Raw genomic sequence first — 25,435 nt, 5'->3', positions numbered from 1 at the left:
GATTCCATCCATTTTGTCAAAACATTTTTCAGCTTGATTTATACAAACGTCACGATTCCTTATATATATCCTTTAGAAAAATGGTTTGCATCGGATTTTGAACTGGCTCTGAGTACAATCATGTGCAATTTCATTGTAAAGTTTAGATCTCGACTTGTGCTTGCTGGCTTATTTCAAAATTTATCTCAAAATTTTGTCTGGGTGGCCTCGGTTCTTGTGGTCGCACTGTAATCGTTAAGTAACAACTACAGGCTATTCAAAATCGGTCCCCCAAGAGATTGCAGATGGCAAACTGTCGTCAGCCGAGGCACTGGCATCGTTGAAATGGCTTCTGCTTCATGGAGGGCCGCGCTTTGGACATCGATGTCTCCCTGTTCAGAATGCAATCAAAGGAGATGTTCCAGAACACTTTGATGTTTTTGGGACCCCTTTAAGTAAATTACATAACGAAAATACTCACAAATGTCCAGCGCTGGCCACAAGATCCCTACTTTCCTTTTTCATCCTTAGTTCTACACGTCTCAGAGGTGTAGAAGTGTGGAATGGTCTGACAAAGTAGGGATTTTGTCATACTTTTCCCCCAGTTACAAACCCTTTGTCATTCTTTACTTAGTTCTACACTTCTCAGAGTTGTGGAAGTGTGGAATGGTCTGACAAAGTCAGGATAATGTCACACTTTTCCCCCAGTTACAAACCCTTTGTCATTCTTTACTTAGTTCTACACTTCTCAGAGGCGTGGAAGTGTGGAGAAGTCTGACAAAGTAAGGATAATGTTACACTTTTCTCCTAGTCACGAAACCCTTTGTCAGTGTTGGGGGGGGGGGGGGAGGGGACAGGGGGGTCACAATCTCCCGCTTCCCGTACCCCGTTCTCCCGCCTCCCGTGCTTTTTTGTCCTTTTGTCTCCCAACTCCCGCCCTTTATCGTGTTTCTCCCGTTATCATATAAATCATGCTGTTTGACTCCCTATTCTAATAGGGAGTGTTTTGGCCTTGTCCAAAATAAAAAAATGTGTTGTAAATCGAACCACTCCGCACTCTCCAGCACGATCATTGAAACGGCATTCCTTCGACACAAGTTTACACCACGCGGCAAAACTTTCAGTTTTTTGTGAATTACAGTCGTACGGAGCGAGTTCCCAGGAAGGTCTTCCATGGACGGATTTTCTATTTTCCCACCACACCGAAAAATACCGAGACCGATCAAAATGGTCTTTGACGACATTTGACCTGACTCGCTTTGTCGTTCTGGTGAGGGTAAAAGGCGGAATGAATTTGAGGAATGGCATGTGGCATGGCTTGCGGAATGACATAATTATGTGGAATGTAAATTAAATATACGCAGAATGACCCAAAGAAATAAATTAAACTGAAAAGTGCGCCATTTTTTGGTGCCAATCAATTTGCAAACACAACCGCTGTTTTAATGTTGCAGGCTCAACATACGATGACAATCGCGGCCACGACGGCTCATTGTCGATTAGCCTTTTCAGCACGGCCACGAAGGCTCATTGTCGATTAGCCTTTTCAGCACAGCCACAAAGATTCTTCTTGTCTTTATTAGTCGGGCTGCGTGGCAGCACCGATACTATATGACGAAAGTCGTCCATTGAAGAAAATATATTTTGGAAGGTCACACTCCCTTCTACTTTATTTTTTTCTGCAGAAGATGTTTGCACGATTAACTTAACAGTTTCCTTTTACCTATATTTGTATTTGAAACCGCGCGAAAAGTGTTTCATTTTCAGACGGTGGCGGTGCATGGGTTACGTGATCGTGACATAATACTTAGAGATGAAACGGATCTTGTATTTTGTTTCCTTGGCTGCGTGGTTACGTTTCCGGCACGCGAAGCTAACAGCTGGCGGAGAAGGGCGAGTTTGAATCCTGGCAGTTGAGTGTGTGTCTTTTTCTCTTTTTTTTCCCTTCCTACCGTTTTAGCTTTTTTTTTACGATCAAACGCACACACTCACATAAACAAGGAAGGTGCGAAGACACGAGGAAAGGTCGAAAGGAGACAGAGAGCAGCTCGCTTCACTTAATTTCTGAATCACAGATTTGTTTTAGTCGGGGCGTTCTTTTAGTCTCAAAAATGATCTGATTCGTCTACCGTATTAATTAACAATCCCTAGAATTGTAGCTAGCCCGACTAAAAGTCCGTATAGTTGTAGCTTTGTAAGAGGTTTGGTTGTACGATGACTGGTCTGGTTATCTGTCGGTATGTGTCGGTTTTCTGTAACTTGTCGCGAGTGACCAAGTAGCCTAGAAAAGATATTTCGTCATTTTCCTCGATCTCCTTGGTAAACTGTATGTCCGCGTTCTGTCTGTTAAGGTGTTCGTGAAAATCGTTGATTTCGTCTTTGTATGCAATGGTAAAGTGTCGTCAACGTAGAGTAACCAAAGAGGTATAGTTCGCGTGTAAGTAGCTAGGGCTTGTTCTTCGAAGTTTTGCATAACAATTTCTGCCACAACAACAGGAACGTGAGAGCCCATAGCTGTACCGTGTAACTGTTTGTAGTGTTTGCCGTTGTACTGAAAGTACGTTGAAGTTAAGGAGGTAGTAGTAGTTCAACAGTAGAGTTCTTAATAGCGTTCTCAGTACAGTCTAGAGCCAGTTAAAGTGGAATACTGTTTGTTATAAGATCATTCAATGAAGTTAAAATCGACAACTAGTAAACACTATTCTAACATGTTCGTGTCCAAAGGAAGTCAAAAACACAACGCGTGCGGTTCCCCGTTTTCGGGGTGTACATGTAAGTCAGTCAGGGGCCCCTAAGGGGGATCCCACAGGTTTCAATGTTACAACATTTCCCCCCTAACACGATTCAATGAGTCTTTGCGGCCTCCTAACTTGACGCCCAGATCTGTTTGTAATGGGAGTGTCTGTCTCTCTAGTTTCACTGGACTTGGTGCTGGCTTCTCAAATACAAGTGCCTATCTTGTATTCGCAGGCGAGTCACGCGGTTGGGTACTTATGGGAGGAGCCCTTGTCCTTGGGGTCATGGGAGAATTAGACTGCGAGCAGTCCCTTAGGATGGTCACGCGAGCGAGGAAAAAGCGAGCGAGGAAATCGAGCGAAGCGAGCGAAAGCCGAGGGGAAGCTGGGGAGAAGGCGGGAAAGGAGCCTCTCTCTCTCTCCTCTCTCCAGTTTCCCTCTCGGCCAATTCGCTCTCTCCAGTCCTGCCGAGCTTAGACTTGACTGACTGAAGAGGGACTGCTCGCAGTCTATGGGAGAATCACTTGGAATAGAGATGATCTGTCGTCTATTTCTCCTGTAAGTACGTCCATATTCATCTAGCATGTATGATCTTGGCATTACTTCAGCTTTGCGCCTTTCCCTCTCACCATTTGGACGAAACCGCACCTTGCCCCAAACTTCCAGTGGAGGCAAGTCTCTACTCTGCTTGCCATGATTAGACTTGGCATTATGCTGTCTCTGATGAAGCGTTTTCATAACATGATAACGATCCACTGCCTGAAGCAACAAGAGACGTCGACGAGTTGGTAGCGGAGCTCCACGCGCGGCGCTTCGCGCCGAGCGTGGGCGGAGCCCCATAACTTAGAAAATCTACCCGTCCCAGAAAATTTGGTAATCAAGTGACCGTACACCGACCGACCGAGCGAGCGAGCGAGCGACTGTCCATCCGCACCACAGGATAACCAATTTTTACTCTCACACTTTCTAGCTAGTTTGGGAGCCCAAGAGCAAACTTATTGCACATCACTGTTGTGATCAATTGACAGCTGTCAAAACAGGATATCCGCTGACCAGTATCGTCTGACTGTACCGCGGGCTCAAATGTGGACACATGGAGGTCGCTGACAAATTACCAGTTTCAAATGATCGCAGGCTCAAGTTTATTTTTTCCAATGATTCACATGAAATATGTTGTGTTTATGTCACTATGGCCCCTCGCTATTAGGATTTTGATTTCAAACTGACCTCGGACGCGAAAATTCAGCCAGGTTTTTAAAAATACAGGCGGGGAAGACCTTTTCTTACCATGGTCACGCGTTGGTCACGCACTACGTCCAATTTTTATTCTCTGATTGGTCAAAATTTGACAGGTGAGTTCTTGAGTAAAATTTATGCAACATCTTGAAAGTAGTTTACTTTGACAGCTGAAGCTGACAGTGTTTTGTGTCAACTCGTTGTTTTTAACTGTCTTTTTCCTCTGGATGTACAAAATGAAATACAGCTGCTATCAAGAGTCTTCTGTTATTCATGGCTGGTTTGTTTATTGGGTTTTTGGTTGAGAAATGCGTCGCTTGTCAAAATTCGGTAATCAGATTTCGGATGGCATCGTTTTCGTTTTTCACCTTGCTCAACGGGTAAGAGGGTTTAAAAGTCTCAAGTAACTGTGGCCTTCTTCGATAGCTTTCAGGAACTGAATCTCGAAAGGTAAGCCTGAGTAATTATTGAATTCTAAACCACCTGGCGGGTGTTTCCAAGGGTCATCCACATTTGTCGACAGGTACGGATTGCGAAGAGAGATGCATTCTTTGAAGATTGGCGAAAAAGTTCAGGTCGCTGCGAAAGGGAACATCTGCTTAGAACCGGTCATCACTTTTATTCACCGTGAACAAGAGAAATTGCAAGAATTCCTTAGCATCACCACAACAAAAAACAATAACTTGAAGATAACCGAAGACCATCTTCTTTTTGTGGAAAAGAACGGCCTCTCACAAGCCATTCCCGCCCCAGGGCTGTCCAAATTGGAGACACAGTGTACGTGAAACAGAATGGCCTCATGAGGACTGCGACAGTCCAAGACATCAGCACCGTCTATGAGAAAGGTGTTTACGCCCCAGTGACCCGCAGTGGCACTATTCTGATCAACGATGTGCACACCTCTTGCTACTTTGATGTGTTATCACATAAGTTGTCCCAGCCGGCCATGGCAGTTCCTCGCGCTGTATATCATGTGTCCCCTGGGATTTTACGCTGGATTAGCGGTTTTGGAGAGAAAGATGGATTTCCGGGCTGGTGTAGACTGGCTCATAAAATCCTAACCTAGCTGAACGAGGCTAACATTTTAAAACAACTGATTACAATAACGATATTATTAACGTCCCAAGTTAAATACTAAAGTCAAGGAAAGAACTATGACTCGATCATAAGTTTTTATTTTTAAGTTTCTTTGAAACTACAGAAGAATAAATTGCTGAACTCATTGGGTTAGTTTCTGTCCCGGGGGGGGGGGGGGGGGCACGTAAGGAATTTCTGGGTGGGGATGTGCCGCTAGGAGCCTGGAACCCTTAACCTTTACCAGAGCTAGTTCAGCTGAATTTTGCTACCCTATACTAGAGTAAACTCCCCAAATCCCCCTATCCTAGAGTAGCTGTGTACCTAGTCTAGATAAAATCTTCAACCAACTGATCAGTTTCCTGAAAAATGATACCCTATTCTAGAGCCAAACGCTCTGATTTATATACCCTATCCTAGAGTAAACTGCTTGAAAACCATACCCTTCACAGCGGCACATACCTATATAGCCTATATATGGCAGTACCCCCCCCCCCCCCGGGGGGGTTTCTGTACATTTCATGTATAAACAGCTATACTTCGTTATAAATTTACATGTAGGTTTTAGTGACATTGAATCCATGAATCCGTGAGTTTAATTTAGGCTTGCCATTAACGGAGTGTTTCATTCGAAAAACGGGACTTACTGATGAAAGATCGCGACGCACGCGCGATGTTACGTTAAGGAAATAATAGGAATCATAATTGGTCAGGGCATAAGTATAACTATAAAATGTTAGTACGTCTGTACCAACATGGTATGGACTATATTGATCAACTCAGTTTAAGAGAATTAGTGTGTTAATTTTTTAATCAATTTTAACAAACAAAACTTCAAGCAATTCTTAATCTAGGACATCAAGTTAGTGAAATCAGGTGTTGTTTTGTGCTATAACCGTTACGATACAACCACCCAGTTATTTTGTCTGTTGTATTTTACATAATGTGACTCTTCACTTTCAGTTTTGACTAACATCACGAGAGGGTGAATGAGTAACCTCATGCTGAAGTTTTTCACCAATTAACGACAGTCTTCTTCCAGGCTTGTGAACAGCTACAATAGACTTACGTCTGTTGAGATAATACGAATTTTAAAAAATGGTGAGAAAAGTTAATTTTCACTAGACTGTTTAAGCAAAAACTCTATGAGTTTGTGAAAAGTGAGTTCTTTTATCAACTTCAAATACCTACTGCGTATCTTGTAAAGCTGCTATTCATGTAAGTGACGGACAGTTCAATTTCGTGCGCAAAGTCCTCGGGCTCCTTAGTCAGCGGGTGTCCCTTCGTAAGTTAGGTACTTCATAGAAAGCTTTATATCGGTACATTATAATTACCATATATGAGGTAATTATGCCTGGCGACCACCCGCTGACCATAGAGCCCAAGGACTCTGGATACGAGATTACGGGCATTTCAAAGAAGCTCCGTGCCGGTTATCCATATAGTGCTGCTGACCAAAGAATCACAGCCTCTGGAAACGACAAATAAAACGCCACGGTCTTTCTCGTTTAACCGTGGGTCTGCATGTTATTTTATGTTCACGCATGTACTACCTACGTTATGCCGCTGCTGTTTTCTCTGTCCACTCGTCGGCTACGGATTTCTTGTAGCATATTTTGACGACAGTTCATAACCTTTAGTTGGTCCATTCGATGTTTGACGTCCTGGAGCTGTTGTCAAGAAAGGATTCATTTAGCAAAACAAAATATAGCAATAAAATATGATAATAAAAAAACTGGTCTGCTTGCTCATTCCATATCTTTGCTTGCACCAAGGCAATACAATTATTCGCAAAAGTAAAATACCGAAGTAAAAAAATGGCGGTATAAAGCAACAGATAATGAAAGGACTAAAGTAAGAAAAAAAATACTGAACCGATCTATTAGTCATAGTCATCACAATTTATGTGTTCTCCAATAAAGGCAGGAGCCCATCAATAATGTGACACATTATGAACAAACAAGATTTATAAAGGTTATGTTCACGCGATAGCTTTTATCATACCGGATAGGGCTACTGTTCCCACATAAGAACGGTGATTTCTGCGGGATTGGCGTAGCAAAGGCGCGCCACGCCCATCTGTATAGTGGAGAGTCGGATAAGCGTTCATGCAATACCGGATAGCTTTTCGTGTGGGCACGAAAAGCTATCCGGTATAATTGTGCGAACATAGCCTAATTGTTTAATATAATATAGTTAATTTTTTTTATTCAAAACAAAGAAAAACTAGAAATCAAACCTTGGATACAGCAAAAACATCCAGCAACTGTTTTTGGACGTCAACCAACATGTCAATAGCCTTGGATTTAGCATCATCACCCTCGCCAATATGACTCTTCGATTCTTTGATCCTTCGAGCCTTTTCCTGTGCCTCTAGTTTGGACACCTCCCTCTGGAGGGACCTTCGTATCAGCTCCTCCTGCATACGTTCCTTATTTTCTTCTTGGTGTTGGCGCGTTTCAATCTTTTTAACCTTCTTTTCTCTCTGCGTATATTATAGAAATCAAAACGCTTTTGTGATACAACAAATTTTGGCTAAAAACCACCAAAACTTAATACACTGGTATGTGAAAACGCCCCGCGAGAGTTACTCGTTTCGGTTTATCGGTAGCCTGTGTACCAGGCGCATGAAAGTAATATGCATGGTTGCAAAAAAGGCGGCTGAACGAGGCGCGCGGCGGGCTAAGAATTGGTTCCTTGTTTATTTTTGAAAATGAGAATGTCCTAACTGTTCCGCACACAAAATTGATCTCACCTTACACCTCTAACTCTACACATTACAGCTTCTCCGACGTAAGGTGGTCGTCAACTCATATGGAACCCACTATTATCTCTCGACTGCGATTACATTAATTGAAAACAAAGAGATGCTCTCTGGAAGTGCCATGGTGAATACAGAATCTGGAAAAAATAATACCACGTTCTGAACAAACCTTAAGTTTAGCGAAGATTTTCAGTAATTGTTCTTGAACTTGCAGCAGATTCTCGTGTGATTGCCTTCGCTCATTCAGCTGTACTTGATATAACTCCTCTCTTCTTTTCCTTTCTTTTTCCATTACGTCCAGCTCGCTACCTGTTGGTCTCCTTCTTATCTCCTGTAACATCATCTCCTTTAATTCTTCCGTTCTTTTGCGGTCTTGGTCTTCTTTAGCTGCTTTGGCATCCTAGTGGAAAGAACATTGCTCATCAACCAACCTAGAATGTAAAGCTTGCCTTGACGCTTCGATTTTATTTTGGCTTAATTTTTTTCTTTCATTCTTTGGTTCTATTGTTCTTTTTTGTCTTTTTGTTTTTTGTTTTGTTTTTTTTTTAAGTTCAAAAATGGCAAGTTTGACTTCATTTCTTTAGCAAATTGCTTTTCTTTAATGCAAAAGTAAAAACAGAAAAAATTGATAATCAAACCAATATGCTGGAAAAGATAAGTAGACAAGAGCTGCGTTTAAACACGTCATCAATTAATAGTGGACGTAGAACGTCATCTCGGCATTGTCATCATGGGGCAAGAAAAACTTTCTTTTGAAACAATTTTTTGAAAAGACTCGAAAAATTTTCAAAAGCGCCTTAAGGCTTGTTCACTCTTTGACACTGATAAGTCTGATGAAAATAATTGCACATTACACGCAATGCATATTTTCCCTTTGTCAACCAGTGGCACTTAATCTCAACCTTAAAACATACTTATGAAACACAATGGAACTTGATATGAAACCAGCTTATTATGAAATCATTGATGAAATCTATGGGGTACCGTTTGACTGTAAATCTAGTAGGTGCACTTCAATTGTTGGAACATCTACTTACCCTCATTCGCTTGAAAGCATTTTTCAAATCCTCATGCACATGACTCAATCGATCGTTGGTTTCGGCCATAGCAATGCTTTCTGCACTCACGGTCTCGGTTAGCCTTTTCATTTCTTCTATTTTTCTTTGTCTTTCCATTTCAAATATTTCTCGCGCCTTGCGCCGTGCCATGTTACTTAGTAACTCCTCGTGCATACGGTTCTTTGTACATTCAACAGTTCGTCGTTCCTGCTCACATTCCATTTGGTATTTGGCCTGTAAGCAACAATTTAAACTTGAATACCTCAACTCTATTTAGTATGGTTAGTTCAATTGTTAGGGTAACCGTATTTCGCAAGCAATGGCTTATAGGTCGACAGTTCCCGAAAGGCTGAGCACTCAGACTTTTAAAGTAGCTGAAAAGATGCTACCGTCGTTTTGAACTGGCACCTATTCTTATTAGCGGATAGGGACCAATTTACCGTCTGAGGTGCTGTTTAAAAACTTTTTCACCAGTAGTTTAAAATTAAGAGGTAAAACTCTCACGCAGCGAAAAAGAACCACTAGTGACGTTGAAACAATCTCTACTGAGTTTTGACCATCCCATGGGCTATAGCGTGGGGTGGGGTAGGGAGGGCATTTCGTAGTGAGACCTTTGCATCGCTCAAGTCCATCCTCATCAATTGACCAGGTCCATGCCTGGTGGAGTTCAAAACCGAGTGCACGCACCAATAGCAGCAGTCTAGTAACTGCAAACATGGAGGCTGGTACAACAGAAAAGGATGGAATCATTTTAATTCCTACCTCTTCTTCGATATTTTGGTAGATCAATGGATAATACGTCGGTTAATTTCATTTTAAATGGATTGTAAATGCTACTGACGAGAAGCGGGCCATACCATCTCAAACTAATCTGTCTTTTAAGAAGTCGATTCCTGTGTTATCGGATAGAAGCTTTTGAAAATTTTCATTACACTAGTATTGATTTTTCCTCTAAACCACACTTACATCATGAATTGCAAACAGGTGTAGAAGCTCCTGATGCACGTTTGAGAGCTGTCCGCTTGTTACAGATATGTCAAGGTCTGTCTCTTCCACATCACACGAGAACGGTATGGACATTCGGCGAATTTTTTCCCTATCTTCTGCTCTGTTGACCTTCTGTATTGTCTCTGTGGTGCTAGAGCCTTCCAAGTTTAACGGTTTATTTGTCAGTGTTACCTCGTTTTTCAGCCAGTTAGCATGTTCACTCTGTAACTTTGCCACGTTCTGTTAAATATAAATTGCGTCAAAAATGATATTTTAACCTACTTGTATAATGGTTAGAGTCCCTGGAACTTGACCATCAGGGGCACCCAACGAGAATATAGTTCAAAACCACTTAAACATAGCATTGTTAAACGTATTTTAGTATTTAAACGGTAGATATAGGCATATTTTCATTCCCTAAAAATTTTTCATCTGTTCGGATTTCCTGACTGAAAGTCTGGTGATCCTGATTTACCTTTTCGAAAATTTCAGCCAGAAAAAAGGCTCCCGAAAATTCTAGGAGACCTTTTTAGGGTAAAAATCCGTTAAAAATTGGCAATTATACCATTTTTTAGATGTTCGAAAATCCTAGGAGAGGCAGGCAAGCAAGAAATTTTACCAACAAATGTTCCGAAAATTCTAGATCTCAAATCGTCTTCCGAACAGATATTTTCCAAAAATTGACATTGGGTGCCCATGGACAATGTCCCTTGCCCGAAATAAACGTAACACTCGTTGAACATAATGCACCAAAAGAAACGAAAACACGCGAGTGTCAGTTATGTGGCTTCCTTCCTGTAAAAAGAAATAAAGGAATAAAAAGGAATAGCTGTCTGAAAAAAGACGTAATAATATAAAGACTTGATCCGTACAGTGGTCACGGACCGATAAGTGATCAATCGCAGAGCAAGAAACGACTAATCCGTGCAAAAAGTCGATCTCAAAACAAACAAAAAAACTTCGTTCATTTTGTTCCGATTAATTTGCACAGCTGCAGGCCACGTGAGTGAAAATGCCTCCTCACCTTATGTCGGCCACAATGCCTTCTTAACATGCTTTTTACGCCCATTATTTCCTTTTCAATTTCCTCTGGATCAAAGTCTGTCGAGTTATCGCTATCTTCATCCTCGCTTTCTGTAGTGATTTCCCGGTAAGTGACTATCTTGCCTGCTTCAGCACTTTCGCTCATTGCGGCGATAGTATAGAACCCTTCAAATATGCAGCTGAAACTGAAACTGAATTCACTTGTTTAAAGGAAAATGATACGATTTTAATACGTAACAATGCTAATTAAAGCTATTCTATTATGATCCGCGCGCCCTCTCTTAACCATTAAATGCATTGAATATAATAAAATAAATTTGATTCTTCTCGCATATTTCTCAAGATTACGATGAAACGATGAATGCTAACCTCGTAAATACCACTGATGCGTAATTTTTACGTACAGGCGGACGTAAATTTTAAAGATGCTCGTGTACGCGTGCGTATACGTATGTGAACAAAATATTTGAAAACACAAATTCGTCATTTAGACAGATATCGGAGACGGGAATTACAGCGCGACTACTGTAACCGGGGCCACTTAGACAAAGTTGACCAATCGGATTACAGGAAAATAACATAACATTCCAAGAAAGTTGTTGTGAGCCAATCAGCAGCTCGTTGAAAACACTGGTAAGTTCAGGAAAAAATCTGAAATTGATAGCAAGCGTTTTTCAAGAATGCAAAATGTTTCACCAGACAATATTTTTCTATTCGAATTTTTACATATAACACCCAGGAGACATATTTGATTGACACAAGTTGTTATTTTGTCATTTACCAACAATTTCTTCTCTACCATTGTCGCGCTTTGCAAAAACATTTCCCAATAAAAGACCGATCTCTCTCTCAAAAGAGAAGTATTATCATCGTCATGATTTTGAGTAAGAAGTTTTCGTAGGTAAAACGTGTCTCGTTATAAATAAACATGAAAAAGTCGCGACTAAACAGAGAACGTCCGATAAATTAGACGAGAAAATCAAATAACTTCCTTTATTAAATCGTTAACTGACTTTACATTAACACTTCACTCTCAATGTCCTCTGCAAGACTGTTACATGACTTAATGTTGATGGCAAACCTTACACAGAAAGCATAATAATTAGTTTTTGTATCAAAATGACAATGTATGTAGAGAGAAATTGTCACGCCTAATTATTGTATTGGAATAAATAATGAAATATATTATTTCTTGCAATGTATTTTTAGTTTAAATAGTTACTTCCTGCTATTTCTATAACTACTAACAGTTAATAAATACTTTACTCCGTTGCACGATTTCGTTCGTTTTTCGAACCCCCCGATACCTTTTCGGGCTGGAAGCTATATCCCACACAATATGCTAACAGCAGCGCGCGAGAAGGTTCATTTGTGCTAATTCGGGGAAAATTCACTTTTCTTTGCTGCTTGGCGGCTCCGCCGCCAAAATTTTCCGCGAATTCGCACAAGTGAACCCTCTCGGAGGCTATACTAATAGTGTTCTGTAGATCGGACTACGTCTAAGAGATTGAGAAAAAGTGTACGAATTTGCAAGTCAACTAATTGGCCTGGTATAATTACTTATCACACAAATCTTATCCGCAACGTTTTTTAATGGCTCATCAACAACTGAAGAGAGTTATACGCAGTTCTGGGGATGAATAAGCTTCAAATTCTACGTGTAGTCGTATTCGTACTCAGATTCGTACTCCTAGTCGGTTTTCCGTTTGGAAGAGACCGTGGAGAAAATCCCTGGGCAGAAGGTTGTAGTTTTAAAAAATTCGCTTTATAGCTCTTCATGTTTTGTTTCCACTGTTGCTTCTACCTCTTCATTATCCTCTTCATCGTCCTCTTCTTCATCCTTTTCACGGTCGTCTTCGTCGTCTTCTCTGTAAGCATCTTGCGGTTCGGGGCTGTCCTGTCCCGGGGGAATCTCGGGTTCTTGTTGCCAGTCCATATATCTCTGTAACGCACGGTCAAGGTTTCGTTGTATTTCCTCTTTGGTGACCTTGTCTGATATACTGGTATCATCACGCAATTTACTGAAAAACTGTTCAGAAATGAATTCAACATATTTAATAATGATAATGATGATGACGATGATAATGATGATGATGACGATAATGATAATTGATATTGATAATAAATAGAGGATATGACATGGCCGCGAGGAGAAACGAAATTTCTTATCGAGTGTTGAAAAATATTTCACGAGTGAGCGCAGCGAACGAGTGAAATATTTTTTCAACACGAGAAGAGAAATTTCGTATCTCCAAGCGCCCATGTAATGTTCTATTTAATATATAAACACCAATGAAATACCAAACCAGTAGCTTTTTGGTGTGAAAAGCGCGATCTATTATGTAGCCATAGCAACGGTGATATTTTCACATGTGAAGTTTCACCAGTGAAAATATCAAGTTTTCGCGCGAAAGCTCACCTGGTATTTCATTGGTGTTTGGTCACGACTTAGTTATATGCAGTTTTGCTTACCATCTCTGCAAAGTGTTTTGTTCCCCCTGTTTCCTGTATAACAGAAAAAAGAGATTATTCCGTATAAAACACATTGAATTCTTGTTTTGCATATAAAAAACGATTTCATTCTCTACGTTGCTGACCTCACAGTTCTTCGAAAAGGCTCAACTATATTACGTACATGCGCAACATGAATGTACTGATGCATTAAAACTATCAACTATCTTCTGAGGCTTCAATGACCAATTAATAAAAGAAGGTTTAGCAACTTTGAAGTCTTGTCCTGTCAGAAACTTTTTGGGGGAAACAGGTTTATTAATAGATGTCATGTGACCTCGAAGTAACCAATATAAGACCGCGGTGTTGAGGAAAAAAATCCAGCTGTATAACAAGATCATGAGCTTGTTCTGTACATACTACAGCGAAGGCAAGTTGCCGGAAACATTGGCGTAAAAGGAACTCTCTGATTGTTAACAAATTCCATGACATCTTCACATTTTACATTAAAAAAAATACTTTTATACTTTCACCTGGTTTTTTTGTTCAATTTGTGGGTCTTACCTCCATATAAGTTTCAATCCAGTCGTCCTTAAATATTTGTCCATCACGAACCACAAGGTTTTGAAGTATGCTCCTAAAAATAGTTTACACGCACATTTTAAAATACGTGTGTACATGCCTAAATAAAAGTACTAAGTGAATCGAAGACTTCTATTCGAAATATCAAACTAAGTAAATCTTGCAGTTACCCGACATCATTTTACTACATCTGCCCGCCGAATCCATTTCGTTTTTCCTCTTGCCTTTAATTTAGTAATTCCAGTGCGGTTTAAATACCACAAATTGTAGCGATTCTTAGTTGAGTATTGACTAAAACTTTAGGCGTTCCTTTGTCAGAAGTTAACTGACTAAAGTTATTAGGGAGCAAGATGTTCTTCAGAATTGCTTTCATCCTGCAAAGAGTATGGCATAGCCTTTGATAATAATTTTTGCCAAGAGACTTTGGTATTCTTGGTTTTACTTGAAAATTTCCACAAGCAAAAGATCTACGAAAGTAATCCTAACCTCGTCACCCGGATCTTCCTGTTTGTGAATATGAACGCCACTGAGGTAGGCCAAAAAAAGAAAGAAGTCCCACTCATTTTCGAGATATTGCGACAAGTCATGCGCGAAAGGCACACAAAAGATAATGCCGCTCGCTTCACTCGCCACACGAAATGAGAGCTTGCTCGTGGGTTAAGCTTCACATAGTAACCCATATGTCAGTCATACAAGTATGGGTGGACATGTTAGTCCCCGCACCCCTATTCCAATAGCAAGAAAGCTGATTGCAAGCCCGTGTTTTCTTACCTAATTTCTCCTGGATCAACGACTCCATACTCTGCCTCTTCTGTGTTGCTAACATCCGTTCCTTCAATTGCAAGAACAATTGCTCTCATCTCATCACGGTTTAATCTTCTTACATCATCCTTGGTTACAAATCCTTTCTTGTTGCCCCCGAGCCGATTGAACATCTGTGTGAAGTTCAGGATTTTGAAGTAAATCTATGATCAACTCTTTTTCTAAGCTGCAAAACCGACAGCAGTCTCACTCGCCGTTTTCACACTCGCTCCATACTGTGAAAGCTTGTAAGTGCTATCTGACATGCTGAAAATCTGACATCGAAGGCTTTGAAAAAAGTGACATCCTAGGAAAGGAGTTGCATCGACCTGGGATTTCAAAAACTCAAATAGGGGACATTTACGAGCTGCCTTACGCCAGAACTTTAGATTAAGTGCAAGCATTGCTTGCATTCTGGATGAACGCAGAACTAACTCTCTTCTGCCGCTAGACTGCAGAAATTGTAGGCTGAATTTTGCAAATTATAAGCCAGCAGAGTAATGGACTGCACAGTGCAAGGTCGTGGGCTCAATTTCCTAGGCGGCTGGACCAAAAACTGAAAAAAGAAGATATTGCCTTTATCGCTACCCTGCATAGGTGCCAGAGACTTTTAATGCGCGGTTTTCCGGTTTCGGTCAAATCTTTATAGTGATCCGCGCGGAAAGCTTCGTCGCTCGAGACTTCGGCATTCGTCCAAAGATGTGTCGGCCTGCGGCCGCCGAAGCTTCCCGCCGCACGGGACAGAAAACCTCTGGTACCTAGGGTACTTTGTCCCGCAAATGGCTCAACCTTTGCATGGCCGGGATAAGCAAGTACGAATGAAAGTCCTGTCGTCTTCTGGAGACGTAAAAACAGCGTCTTCAATTTTAAATACTTTCTAGTTATCAATTACTTTAAGACCATGATTGTTGGTGAGTCAGTAGAATGAATACACATCTTTCATGACTTTCAGAGAAAGGTCAGAGTTGGAGGTTGGAAATGGGTGCGTTGCTAGAACTCTGTACAATTTAGAGTGTTGGTGCTTACCAGTAAACCCTGCTCTTGCACACGATCCAAATAACTGTACAACATCTTTTTCTGAAAGAAAAGCAGTCGACAATATTATTTTCGATTTTTAAATCTCCTCTCTCTCTCCAAGAATATTAGAACAAAAAGTACAGTGTATTGGGCCTTCAAACCTTGCCCTTGTTCAAGAAAAATATTACTCATTTCACTACCCTGGTTTAGACAAGAGTCCTTTTTTGGCCCTGATTCAATTCGCTTTGCCTACTGGATTAAGAAATTTTTCAAACTAACATCATGGAATCAGACTTCCTGGAAAAAATTGATGGTACCACAAACGTAGACTGCTCACCACCAGGCCTCACACACTTTTAAAGGCTTTCGGTCTCACAAGGCACCCTGATCAAGGAGCTAAATAGTGAGATTGTTTAAGACTCAAGACCCTGAAAAACATACCCTGTTCAGCAGCACATGTACCCACTTAGGCCAGATATTAGGGAGTGCCTCGAGTACTTGCAAACCACAGTACTTGGAGAAAACCCTCTCAGAGAAAGAACAAAAACCAAGACTCAACCCACATAAGACGTCACATGCCCTTTAGGATTCAAAAAAAGGCCGAATTGGTAAAAGAAAAAATTCTCTCAACAATTCTTCTCTCGTGCCACCATACACCAACCCCAGCCCCCTATTTAATATTTTTACTAGAAAGCTTAGGCAAAGGCATTTCCGTGCCACGCACATAAAGAAAAGTACGCTTTTTGCATTCTTGAGCGGTGGTTTTGCTTAAATTTTCTGGAAAATCGTCTCTATAAGAGTACAGACACTTGACAGCGATACAAATTTGTTCGCATACGCCTCACTTCCAGTTGAAGAGCGTTGCTTAAAAATCCCTTTGCTTGGGCTCCCCATTATCACTCAAATGACTTTCGGATATATTGTTAAGCCTGGGGTACTGTAAACAAACAAACAGATTTTGCACTCCCTCATTACAAATTAGTTTTGACCCGCGTTGCTCATTTCAACACACCTTTAATTTCTTTTCACTTCTCCGAATAAATCTGTCTTTATCCAATTTCTCCTCATCACCGAAAAACTCTAGCATTCCTTCCCTGAAATTAAACATTTATATAGACTCAGGCCTTCTCATTTGCAAAATGCAAAAACAATGCTATGTCGAGGAAATTTAAAAGTGGGATATTTTCAGATGTAGGAGAACTAACATATCACAACAAGGGTCTTTTAAGCGTCTATGGTAAAGTGACACTGTTTCTCTAGAGTAGCTAACAACAACTCTAATTTTACAGCCATTAGATTCACAACAACATTTAACTAATAAAGACTAATGTATAATAATTCTAATCTAAAAGAGCAAAGCTTCAAGAAACATTATAGCCTTTGACCCTGCTGTTGTCAGACATGTGCCTTTTATGTGTGTTTAGTAATGTGAGAATCAGTGCTATAATACTTAAATTTTAAATCTTGATCTAACAGTCTACATTGTTTCCAAGGTCAGAAATGAATATCTTAGCCAGAATGTTACAAGTAAGAAAATTTCTCTTTAGGTGGACACTAACTCTTGAAGAAGGTGGGAAAGTATAACAAGGAGCCAGTAAATTGCCTTTTTGTGGTGTCAAGTTAAATTAGCCTCCAAATACAGCTGCCTCTCAATGCTCTCTACCCCTATGGACATTTTGTGAAAGATGATTTATATATTCCAAAACCTGAGAGTTAAAATCATTCTATTATAGCACAACCAGATTTCCATGGCTTATGATCGGCTGCCATAAGGCAACATGGTGTCAGATGATAAATTATAACCAATCAACCAACCTAACAGTTTCCAAGTCGGTATTTCCCATGCTGAGATTACCATGTCCAGGGTATTTCCAATCTACATCCATTTCACTCAGTGGTTTAAAACTTAACACCTGATCACATCCCGTGAAATCAATATCCGTAACTTCATCCAGTCGTCCAAACAGCAATGCCACTGCTGTATTTTGGGTTCCATATGAAGTTACTTGGTGATAATAACCTAATTATAATGAAAGAAAATCTCTCATAAGTAATTGCAAATAATATGGAAACAACATTTGACAAACATTTACACCACGTCAGGTACAATGTATTAACCTTCACAAGGAAAGATAATTATAAAAAAAATCAAGGAGATAACAGGCAAGTATAGAAGGACTGTTTCCGTTGTTATAATGGTATTGATAAAATAATAATTTAAATAATCTGCACCAGGGTTGTCATTAAGAGCCGGGGGATGGGGATTTTCCCCCGCTACTAAGAGAGTGGCACCCGGTTACTTTTATTGGAAAATAGGAGAAAAATAGAACCAAAAGAAATCCCTAGCCATTTGATTCCCTGCCTACTTGTTGTATTTACCCGGCAACTTGAAATCTTAGTGACAACCCTGTGCACACTCAAGTTATAGTCACTGTGATGGCTTACACATTAGTACTTAGTTTGCTCACTATCCGGCCAACAAGAACCAAAATATCCAAATCTTTGTTTACAAGTTAAGCACTAGCTGGCTTTATTTCTAATGCTAAATTGCTGCTTTTGAAGAAAAAAAGAAGCAGAAGACAAAATGTCAAGATGGTTTTAGGACAAACAAGTTTCCCTGCTACATTGACTTTTACCAGGCACTGCTAGAACACAGCCCTTTTTTCCCCTCCCCCATTTACTACTATTATCAGTTGAGTATAACAAACGGGAAATTTACCATTGAAACTTTGCGGTTATCAGGGGTGCAGATGATACTAGTTTCCATTGGAAACATCCTGTGATTCTGATGCCATCAGTCTTCTGTGCGCACAAAATCTCTTTACATTTTTTTGAAGAAATGGTGGATGTATTAATTGAGTATATGCCTTATTTTCTACACTAAAATCTTTCCTGGTACTAAATACTAATTTTCAAGTCAAGTCAAGTCAAGTCAGTTTTTATTTAAACTCACACAGAATGATTATAATTAATACAAATTAGTGCTTTAAAATATAAAATCGAGAGATTGTGAAGGGAAAGAGGATTTCAATTGTAGGTTCATTGTGCAGAGTTTGGGACACCTAAATAGTTCATGGAACCAGACAGCAAAATTAATTGTTGTCAAATGAACACAATACCGTGGAAATGGAAGTTCGGCCTTTTGGAAGAATATCACCAAATTCGTTTAAACCATTAGAAAATTTCCCTCAGTGATGAAGTCGGCCTTGCTCTTTTGAAAGTCTTGATAAACTGCAAGTCACCTTGTCGTGAGATAAATCAGAGTTGTTTCCTCCAATATTTGACATGAGTCAATGTTATGTTATGTATGTAGAGGCTGCTCTAAGTTTATGACAGTGGTTGTACTTACTTTGAAAGTATTTGCCACATATGAAAATTTACCAGGAAAGTAACCGATATATAATATGTCACCACCATTTCTAACTATTTTCATCGACCATCAAATATTACGTTCACAGATCACGTGAAAGTGCACAGCCCTTAGTAAAGGTTCTGCCTTTCGAATTTAGCCTTTCCATGATTGAATTAGTGTAACATGAATGCGACAAAGAATACTAGTACACTGATGTAAAGAAGACTTCTGTCAATTTTGTGTGTCTGATTTTAGAGGACAGCAATAACACAAGGCTTTTCTATTTAGTATCGTCACCCCACACAACAGTAAAGTTTCAACAGTAAACCTTAGGCACAAAACTTCCCATGTGTGATACTCAACTTATACTATTTGCGCTTTTCCTTTTGCTGGGCCTCTTTTTACATTTTCATAACTCCTCTTTTACCCGACGAGTTAGTTAAATATTTATTAATATTTTATTATTGTATTTCATCTTTGTTTCCTTTACGTATTTGCAAATAAGCAGCAGCCAATTCAAGAGCATTGCTACTTTGGCTGTTGCACACTTATTTAAACCTTGCACATTTCTTTCATGTAGTTACATAATCTTTATTTGTTCCGTACAGTTTTCTGCACTTTCTTAATTTCTCGTATTTTACCTAGACGCTGTGAATAAAAATGCTGTCTTGTCTGTTGTCCTTTAAACAAGTTAAGTACATGTGGAGTAAAGTTACAACTGTCCAGAACAATTTACAATGTTACTAGCAAGTGGTTATACCAAGGGATATTGTGTAGTACTAGCAGGGTCAGGTTCAACCAGTTAAGGTACACATGCTCTAAAATTATATGACTGAGTTGTACAAAATTGATGAGGAATCACTTACTCTTTGGTAAGAAAAGACAGTCACCAGCATGGACTGTTACAAATGACCAAGGAACTTCAGAGAATTTTGGATACTTCAACAAGTCAACTGCGTGAACATTTAACCGCGAATATCCACCAACCATTTGGGGAGGCTCCCATGCCTTGTATATCTTGTCCTCATATTTGTACTCAATCATTTTCCATTCTTTTGTGCCATTATATAAACAGTTGATTGCATTATAGGCATCCTTGTGAAGAATACTCTTGGTACCACCCCCACTCATCCACAAGTCAACCTCTACAAGTCGATCTTTCAAGAGGCCACAGGTCAGCGGGGGAATGACTGTTACATCTTGCCACATGGGGGTGGGTAACTCAGAGACAACATACAGATTATTGCCCTCTTCATGGTAATTGTTAATAAAGTTTCCTAATAAACAAAAGAGAGAAATCTTTATGTCTCATGTCTATGACAGACCTGCCAACCCTTGATAAAGGAAAACTGGAGACTCATGAAAAAAAATCTGATTCTACAAAGAGTAGATAGATTCTATTTTTCCACCCTATCAATAATTAGCAACCGCTTTTCCTATTGGGGAGTTGAGTACTTACTTAAATATTACCTTGCTTTACACAGGAAAAAATAACGGATTCCCATTTTTGGATATTTTAGGGTATTTAAAGAATACCCATAAAAATCCCAAATTTGGCAAAGTGAGACAAGTCCCAACCAGGAAATTCCCAACCAAGTTCCCTGATTGGGACTTGTCACTCTTCCAAATTTGGGATTTTTATGGGTATTCTTTAAATACCCTAAAATATCCAAAAATGGGAATCCGTTATTTTTTCCTGTGTTATTTGTCACGGTGGTCCCTGTTGAGGCCATCACTGAACAAAAAAGGGCAAAACTTATAGCGATGAGTCATTTCTCCCTGATTAGCAAACTAACCATAGCCACTAAAAAAATGTTAGACAATTAAGCTGCCAACAAGGCTTAAAAAGGCACTAGCATTCCCCACTGGATTTCCATTTTACTCAACAAGGTAACATTTCATTTGAGAATGATTTTCCCCAAAAAACTGTGAGATTGGGAGTGTTATCATGAGGCCGTGATAAAAGACAAAAAAACGTAAGACTCAAGGCAGAATTGTGAGAGTTGACAGATCTGCTATGATATATTGCTAGTTGTTGTGGTTCAACTTCATCCTTGGTTACTTTAACATTTTTAAATTGTATTTAAAATTATTTGTAATGACCAAATCAGGGACATTTTCATTTTTGGTTATTAAAAACTGGTAGTTTCGAAAACGAAGCACTCAAAAACGAAGACCGAAGCACAAAGCACCCAGATCTCGCAAACGAAGCACACAAGGCTCGAAAACGGAGCACCCAAATCTCCAAACCACTGTAGGTTGAAGAACTACAACTTAAAGTTTTGCATAACGCAAGACAACGGTGGAGGCAACGCATGCGTCCGCACCTCCAAAGGTCCACAAATCCATTCCGAGTTTTTATTTTAAGCCCGCGAACTGTTTAACTGGACGTTTCTAGATAGGAAGTCCAGTATTATTAGTATCACGATACTTGATACATCATCTTAAAATGCATTTTTTCGGTACACATACTATACATACATGTTTATAACGACATATTGGGTATCTATGACACTGCATGATACCCAGATCAAATCCAGGCAGAATTTGTTCTCAGGTAATAGCCTGGAACCAGGCTCCATGGTGGGAAACTGGAGAATTTAAAATTAGGGAGCGAAAAAAAATGGAGAGTTAACCTATTGGAGAGAAGGGAGAAGGCAGTCAGTGGGGCAAAGCCTGGAGACATGCTTTTTATGCCACAAATCGGCTTCTTTGATGTTTTTGCCAATTTTCAAAGTTTTTTCCAATCTGAAAACTTAGGGTCGCACATAGTAATGTCCACTGATGACAGATTTCTTCCGCAAGGTAGTGTGACCCATACCTTAGCCAGGACGGCAGAAATGCATTTGCAATACCTTGCAGTTCTAATTGAATAGTTTTGAACTGGGAATCCTTGAACTACATTCTTCACTTATTCGTTATCATGCTTGATTCATGCTGTAATAGCATTTTTATTTGGTGACTTGACAAGGGACTGTCTCGTGTTTTTAAAAGACAGACAGGTTTTGAGACTTGGGTGCTTCGTTTTCGAGCCTTGGGTGCTTCGTTTTTGAGATTTACGTGCTTCGTTTTCGAGTTTGGGTGCTTCGTTTTCGAGTTTGGGTGCTCCTTTTTCGAGATTTGGGTGCTTCATGCTTCGGTCTTCGTTTTCCAGTGCTTTGTTTTTTAAACTACCATAAAGAACTTGAATTTCAGCTTGTCCTTTGGGCCAGCAGCTCTCACATTTTGCCTGCCGGGGGCCACTTCTTGCTTGTCTTAGTTAAGGATTTTATTAGAGGATGATCAACTCGCCTGTACCCTTGCCCATATGGTAAGAAAGCTTGATTAAAAGTCACTCGGTTTCACAGCATTAACATCTACTAGTCCTGCAGTACTAGATGGCAATTTTTTGAGCCCTGTTTTGGAAGAAACTGATGACCTAAACTGTCACCATAGTAACAGTCACAGTAAAGAAACATTACCTACACAAACCTGAATATTGCAATCTTCACAAGGAGGGAAATAGAGATTGTATTTTTGACTAACTAAACTAACCAAATGTTTTCTGCTTTGTTTTGTTCTATTTTATTTTATTTTGTTTTATTTTAAGCTATTTTTTTTTGTTTTTGTTTTATTTTTTGCATTTTATGCTTTCATTTAAGCACCTGCTTTTGATTACCAGCTGACCACTTGTCACACCGTGTCTTGTTTTCAGACCATTGAACATTTTAATATGGCTCCTCTTGCTTTAATATGTTTTCGTTCCATATACAATGTGATTAAAAGGTGGTTGATAAATATATGTTATTGTAGCCGGATATTCTTAAATATATTGGTCTCATTTTCAACCTATTTTAAAAGGAGTAAAGAGTGATACAGTTCACGTAGGAACTCTTTCATGAATGCTTAAGTTAGTCATACATTAAGTTCATTAATCTCTTAACAGCATGATCATTAAAATGCTGAGTCTTTATACGAGAAAAAATGCTTGAATGACTAATTTACATGTATGCAAACGATGAGTCAGCTGAGACCTCAGCTGAGGAAGCCAAAATAAAAGCAGGATGTTTAACGTACCAATTGTGTCTCTTCCAACTCCTTTAGCCCCGACAGGAACTTTAGAACTCTTTTCCTTTTTTCCCTCCAGTCGAATCTCCAAATCGGCATACTTTTCTTGGATGTATTTATCTGTCCATTCCGTGAAAGCTTTTGCGTGTTTAGCAGCACCACGTAAAACAACAGCTCTGGATGGCAGCACATACTTTCTCCAAAAATCTTGAGGAGAAGGCATTTCTTCTAAATCGTCCACAAGATTTGTTTCTGGCGGTCTATGAGAACCGAGCGGTTTCAAATGGCCAACAGGGACAACAGTTTCGCTTAAAACATTTGATTTCCACAAGGCGATGAACATTGAAGCCAAAATAAAACAAAAATAACATTGCAAACTCATAACTGTATAAAAAGTTCAACTTGAAGGGCAGGAAAACTTGTTTCTGTAATGGATCTTTTCTCTGACTGAACAAACTGTCACACTAATCTCCTTTTTTGCTATCAAACGAGGGGGACTGGGTAGCCTGCGAGCAAGCTCTCCTATTTGGGTAAGCGAAGTGAGCCTCGCGAGAACGCGCGAGCGAGGGGGCCGAGGAAAGGAGAGCTTGCAACCATCTCTCATAAATTTTCATTTCCACCCCGGAAACCCCGGGACTCCGCAAAGCGTGAAAACTGTCACCGCAAACGTGCCGCAGATTAGAAAAGTGACAACCGACAGGCGAGGACGCGTAGAATTATTTATTTATTTATAAATCGCTTTCGCAACAGCATCAAAGCAATGTTTTTATATGTCTTTTTTCCACGGGGACATCGAACTTCAACGTGTCCGCTCGGATAAGAACTCACTAATTTGATTCTCGTTTCGTTTACTTTTGAAAAGTCATCCCTACTGTAGTGTAGAAGACTACTCCCCATCGCAATCACCAACAAAAACATCATATATTTGTCCGTCTGGAACTGGAGAATAGCGTTTTCCTGCACTTGGTTCTCTTAAGTTTTACTCCAGTTGCTTCCAACTCTTTCTCTTTTCCTTCTTTACGGTCACGCTACACAGTTACACTGTCAAGTACATGTGTCTGAATTTTTCTACCCAGTAGAATTCAACCGGGCGAAGAAACCGATGTTGGAAAACAGCGCTTGAATCACTTTTCACTTTCACTCTCCCGGTTTTCAGAACTAAACAAGGTGCTTGACACAAACGAATACAACTCAGTGACGAAGGCTTTTCATTTTCCTTCCACAAGAACTACAAACTAGATCCGACTTATCCTCGGCTCGCAATATTCTCCCTACGAGAATTGCATCAAACGAGCCCGTCTGCTTTGAGGGCTGAAACAAGTTCTCGGTACCAATCTGATCCCCCTGAGAACCAAATTTGACACACAGACGAAGCGGGTGCCAGCTTAGCCTGTTATCAATCAACTTTGATTTCCGGAACGTCATTTTTCAGCCAATGGTATTTCCTTTCGTCCGGGCGAAGTACAAATGAAAATTTGTAAGGGATGGTCGCAAGCTCTCCTTTCGCCGGCCCCTCGCGCGTTCTCGCGAGACTCGCTTTACTCGCCCAAATAGGAGAGCTTGCTCGCAGGCTAGGGACTGGGAAGAAGGAAGCCCGCGGTCACCACTCACGATTTTTGTGTCCTTGTATGGTTGTCACTAGTAACCCTCCATGAAGAACTCTTGAAAAAGAAGGCCGACTTTTTCAAGGATAACCATACTGCGCTAGCTATTATGATCAACTGTAAAGCCTGCTTTCATCGCAGTCATAACACAACACAATGGATAGTGTGTTCCCTTTAAGAGAGGATAAAAATATGAAACGTCCTTTCGTCCTTTCTTGATCGTTATCAATATGACAAACAAAACTGGTATCAGCATATTTTTTTGAAAACGGGGATATTGTGTTGCCAGAAGTTTGCGCCAAGTAGCAAAGGTTGCCAAAACGTTGCCGAGCAACCTATGACCGAGGCTACACACGATAGCAAAAACCTTTTCTCGTTTACTTGTGGGTGAACAAAACTGAAAGGAGTTTTTTTTCCTTTTAGCTCGCCGTTCATGTGCACGGCGACAATCTAGACGATTCAAATACGCTGCGTACTGGAAGCGTACTTTATTTGAAAGCAAAGTAAAAATCTCTGTTTTCAAAAATACCCGGATAAGTTTGGGACTTTGAATACAAGTTTACGAGTTTAGCCAATATTTTGTTTTACAGGACCAACACCTGGTCCCTGGTCCCTCATAAAAGAATAATGGCGACAGGAAGAAAAAAACCGCATAAAAGGGGCATTTCAAATATGAGTCTATGCTGCCAATTACCTTTAGTAGG

At 40.1% G+C, this 25,435-nt stretch overlaps 2 protein-coding genes across 3 annotated transcripts; both read right to left on the bottom strand.

Annotated features, from left to right (window-relative positions):
• Positions 1-5,894: 5,894 nt before the first annotated feature.
• LOC140934983 (uncharacterized) lies at positions 5,895-11,022 on the bottom strand. Its single transcript, XM_073384536.1, has 7 exons — positions 10,858-11,022; positions 9,813-10,073; positions 8,826-9,080; positions 7,958-8,188; positions 7,264-7,509; positions 6,582-6,694; positions 5,895-6,095 (listed from the first exon to the last, which is right to left on the bottom strand). The coding sequence occupies exons 1-7, from the start codon at positions 11,020-11,022 to the stop codon at positions 5,984-5,986; spliced, it is 1,383 nt and encodes a 460-aa protein (XP_073240637.1). The 3' UTR covers positions 5,895-5,983.
• Positions 11,023-11,856: 834 nt separating this feature from the next.
• On the bottom strand, positions 11,857-23,555 carry LOC140935273 (uncharacterized). Of its 2 annotated transcripts, XM_073384820.1 has the most exons (9): positions 23,137-23,554; positions 19,947-20,357; positions 17,544-17,748; positions 16,741-16,822; positions 15,738-15,788; positions 14,682-14,845; positions 13,893-13,965; positions 13,350-13,382; positions 11,857-12,906 (listed from the first exon to the last, which is right to left on the bottom strand). In XM_073384820.1, the coding sequence occupies exons 1-9, from the start codon at positions 23,507-23,509 to the stop codon at positions 12,643-12,645; spliced, it is 1,656 nt and encodes a 551-aa protein (XP_073240921.1). In that variant the 5' UTR covers positions 23,510-23,554; the 3' UTR covers positions 11,857-12,642. The 2 variants fall into 2 exon arrangements, with proteins under 2 accessions (XP_073240921.1, XP_073240922.1); XM_073384821.1 differs by lacking the exon at positions 13,350-13,382 and having other exon boundaries at positions 23,137-23,555.
• Positions 23,556-25,435: the final 1,880 nt, after the last annotated feature.

Source organism: Porites lutea, chromosome 4 (genome assembly GCF_958299795.1).
Source record: "Porites lutea chromosome 4, jaPorLute2.1, whole genome shotgun sequence".
Taxonomy (NCBI): domain Eukaryota; kingdom Metazoa; phylum Cnidaria; class Anthozoa; order Scleractinia; family Poritidae; genus Porites; species Porites lutea.
This window is presented reverse-complemented; position numbering and strand designations above follow the sequence as displayed.

Coding starts and splice junctions, on each gene's coding strand:
- LOC140935273 (XM_073384820.1), bottom strand. CDS start 23,509: ATGAGTTTGCAATGTTATTTTTGTTTTATTTTGGCTTCAATGTTCATC. Junction 17,749..19,946: donor CTGTCTTTTCTTACCAAAGA/GTAAGTGATTCC, acceptor CATTATAATTAG/GTTATTATCACCAAGTAACT. Junction 14,846..15,737: donor TGCAAGAGCAGGGTTTACTG/GTAAGCACCAAC, acceptor AACTTCACACAG/ATGTTCAATCGGCTCGGGGG.
- LOC140934983 (XM_073384536.1), bottom strand. CDS start 11,022: ATGAGCGAAAGTGCTGAAGCAGGCAAGATAGTCACTTACCGGGAAATC. Junction 6,695..7,263: donor ATGTTTTTGCTGTATCCAAG/GTTTGATTTCTA, acceptor TCTTGACAACAG/CTCCAGGACGTCAAACATCG. Junction 6,096..6,581: donor GAAAACAGCAGCGGCATAAC/GTAGGTAGTACA, acceptor TTATCTCAACAG/ACGTAAGTCTATTGTAGCTG.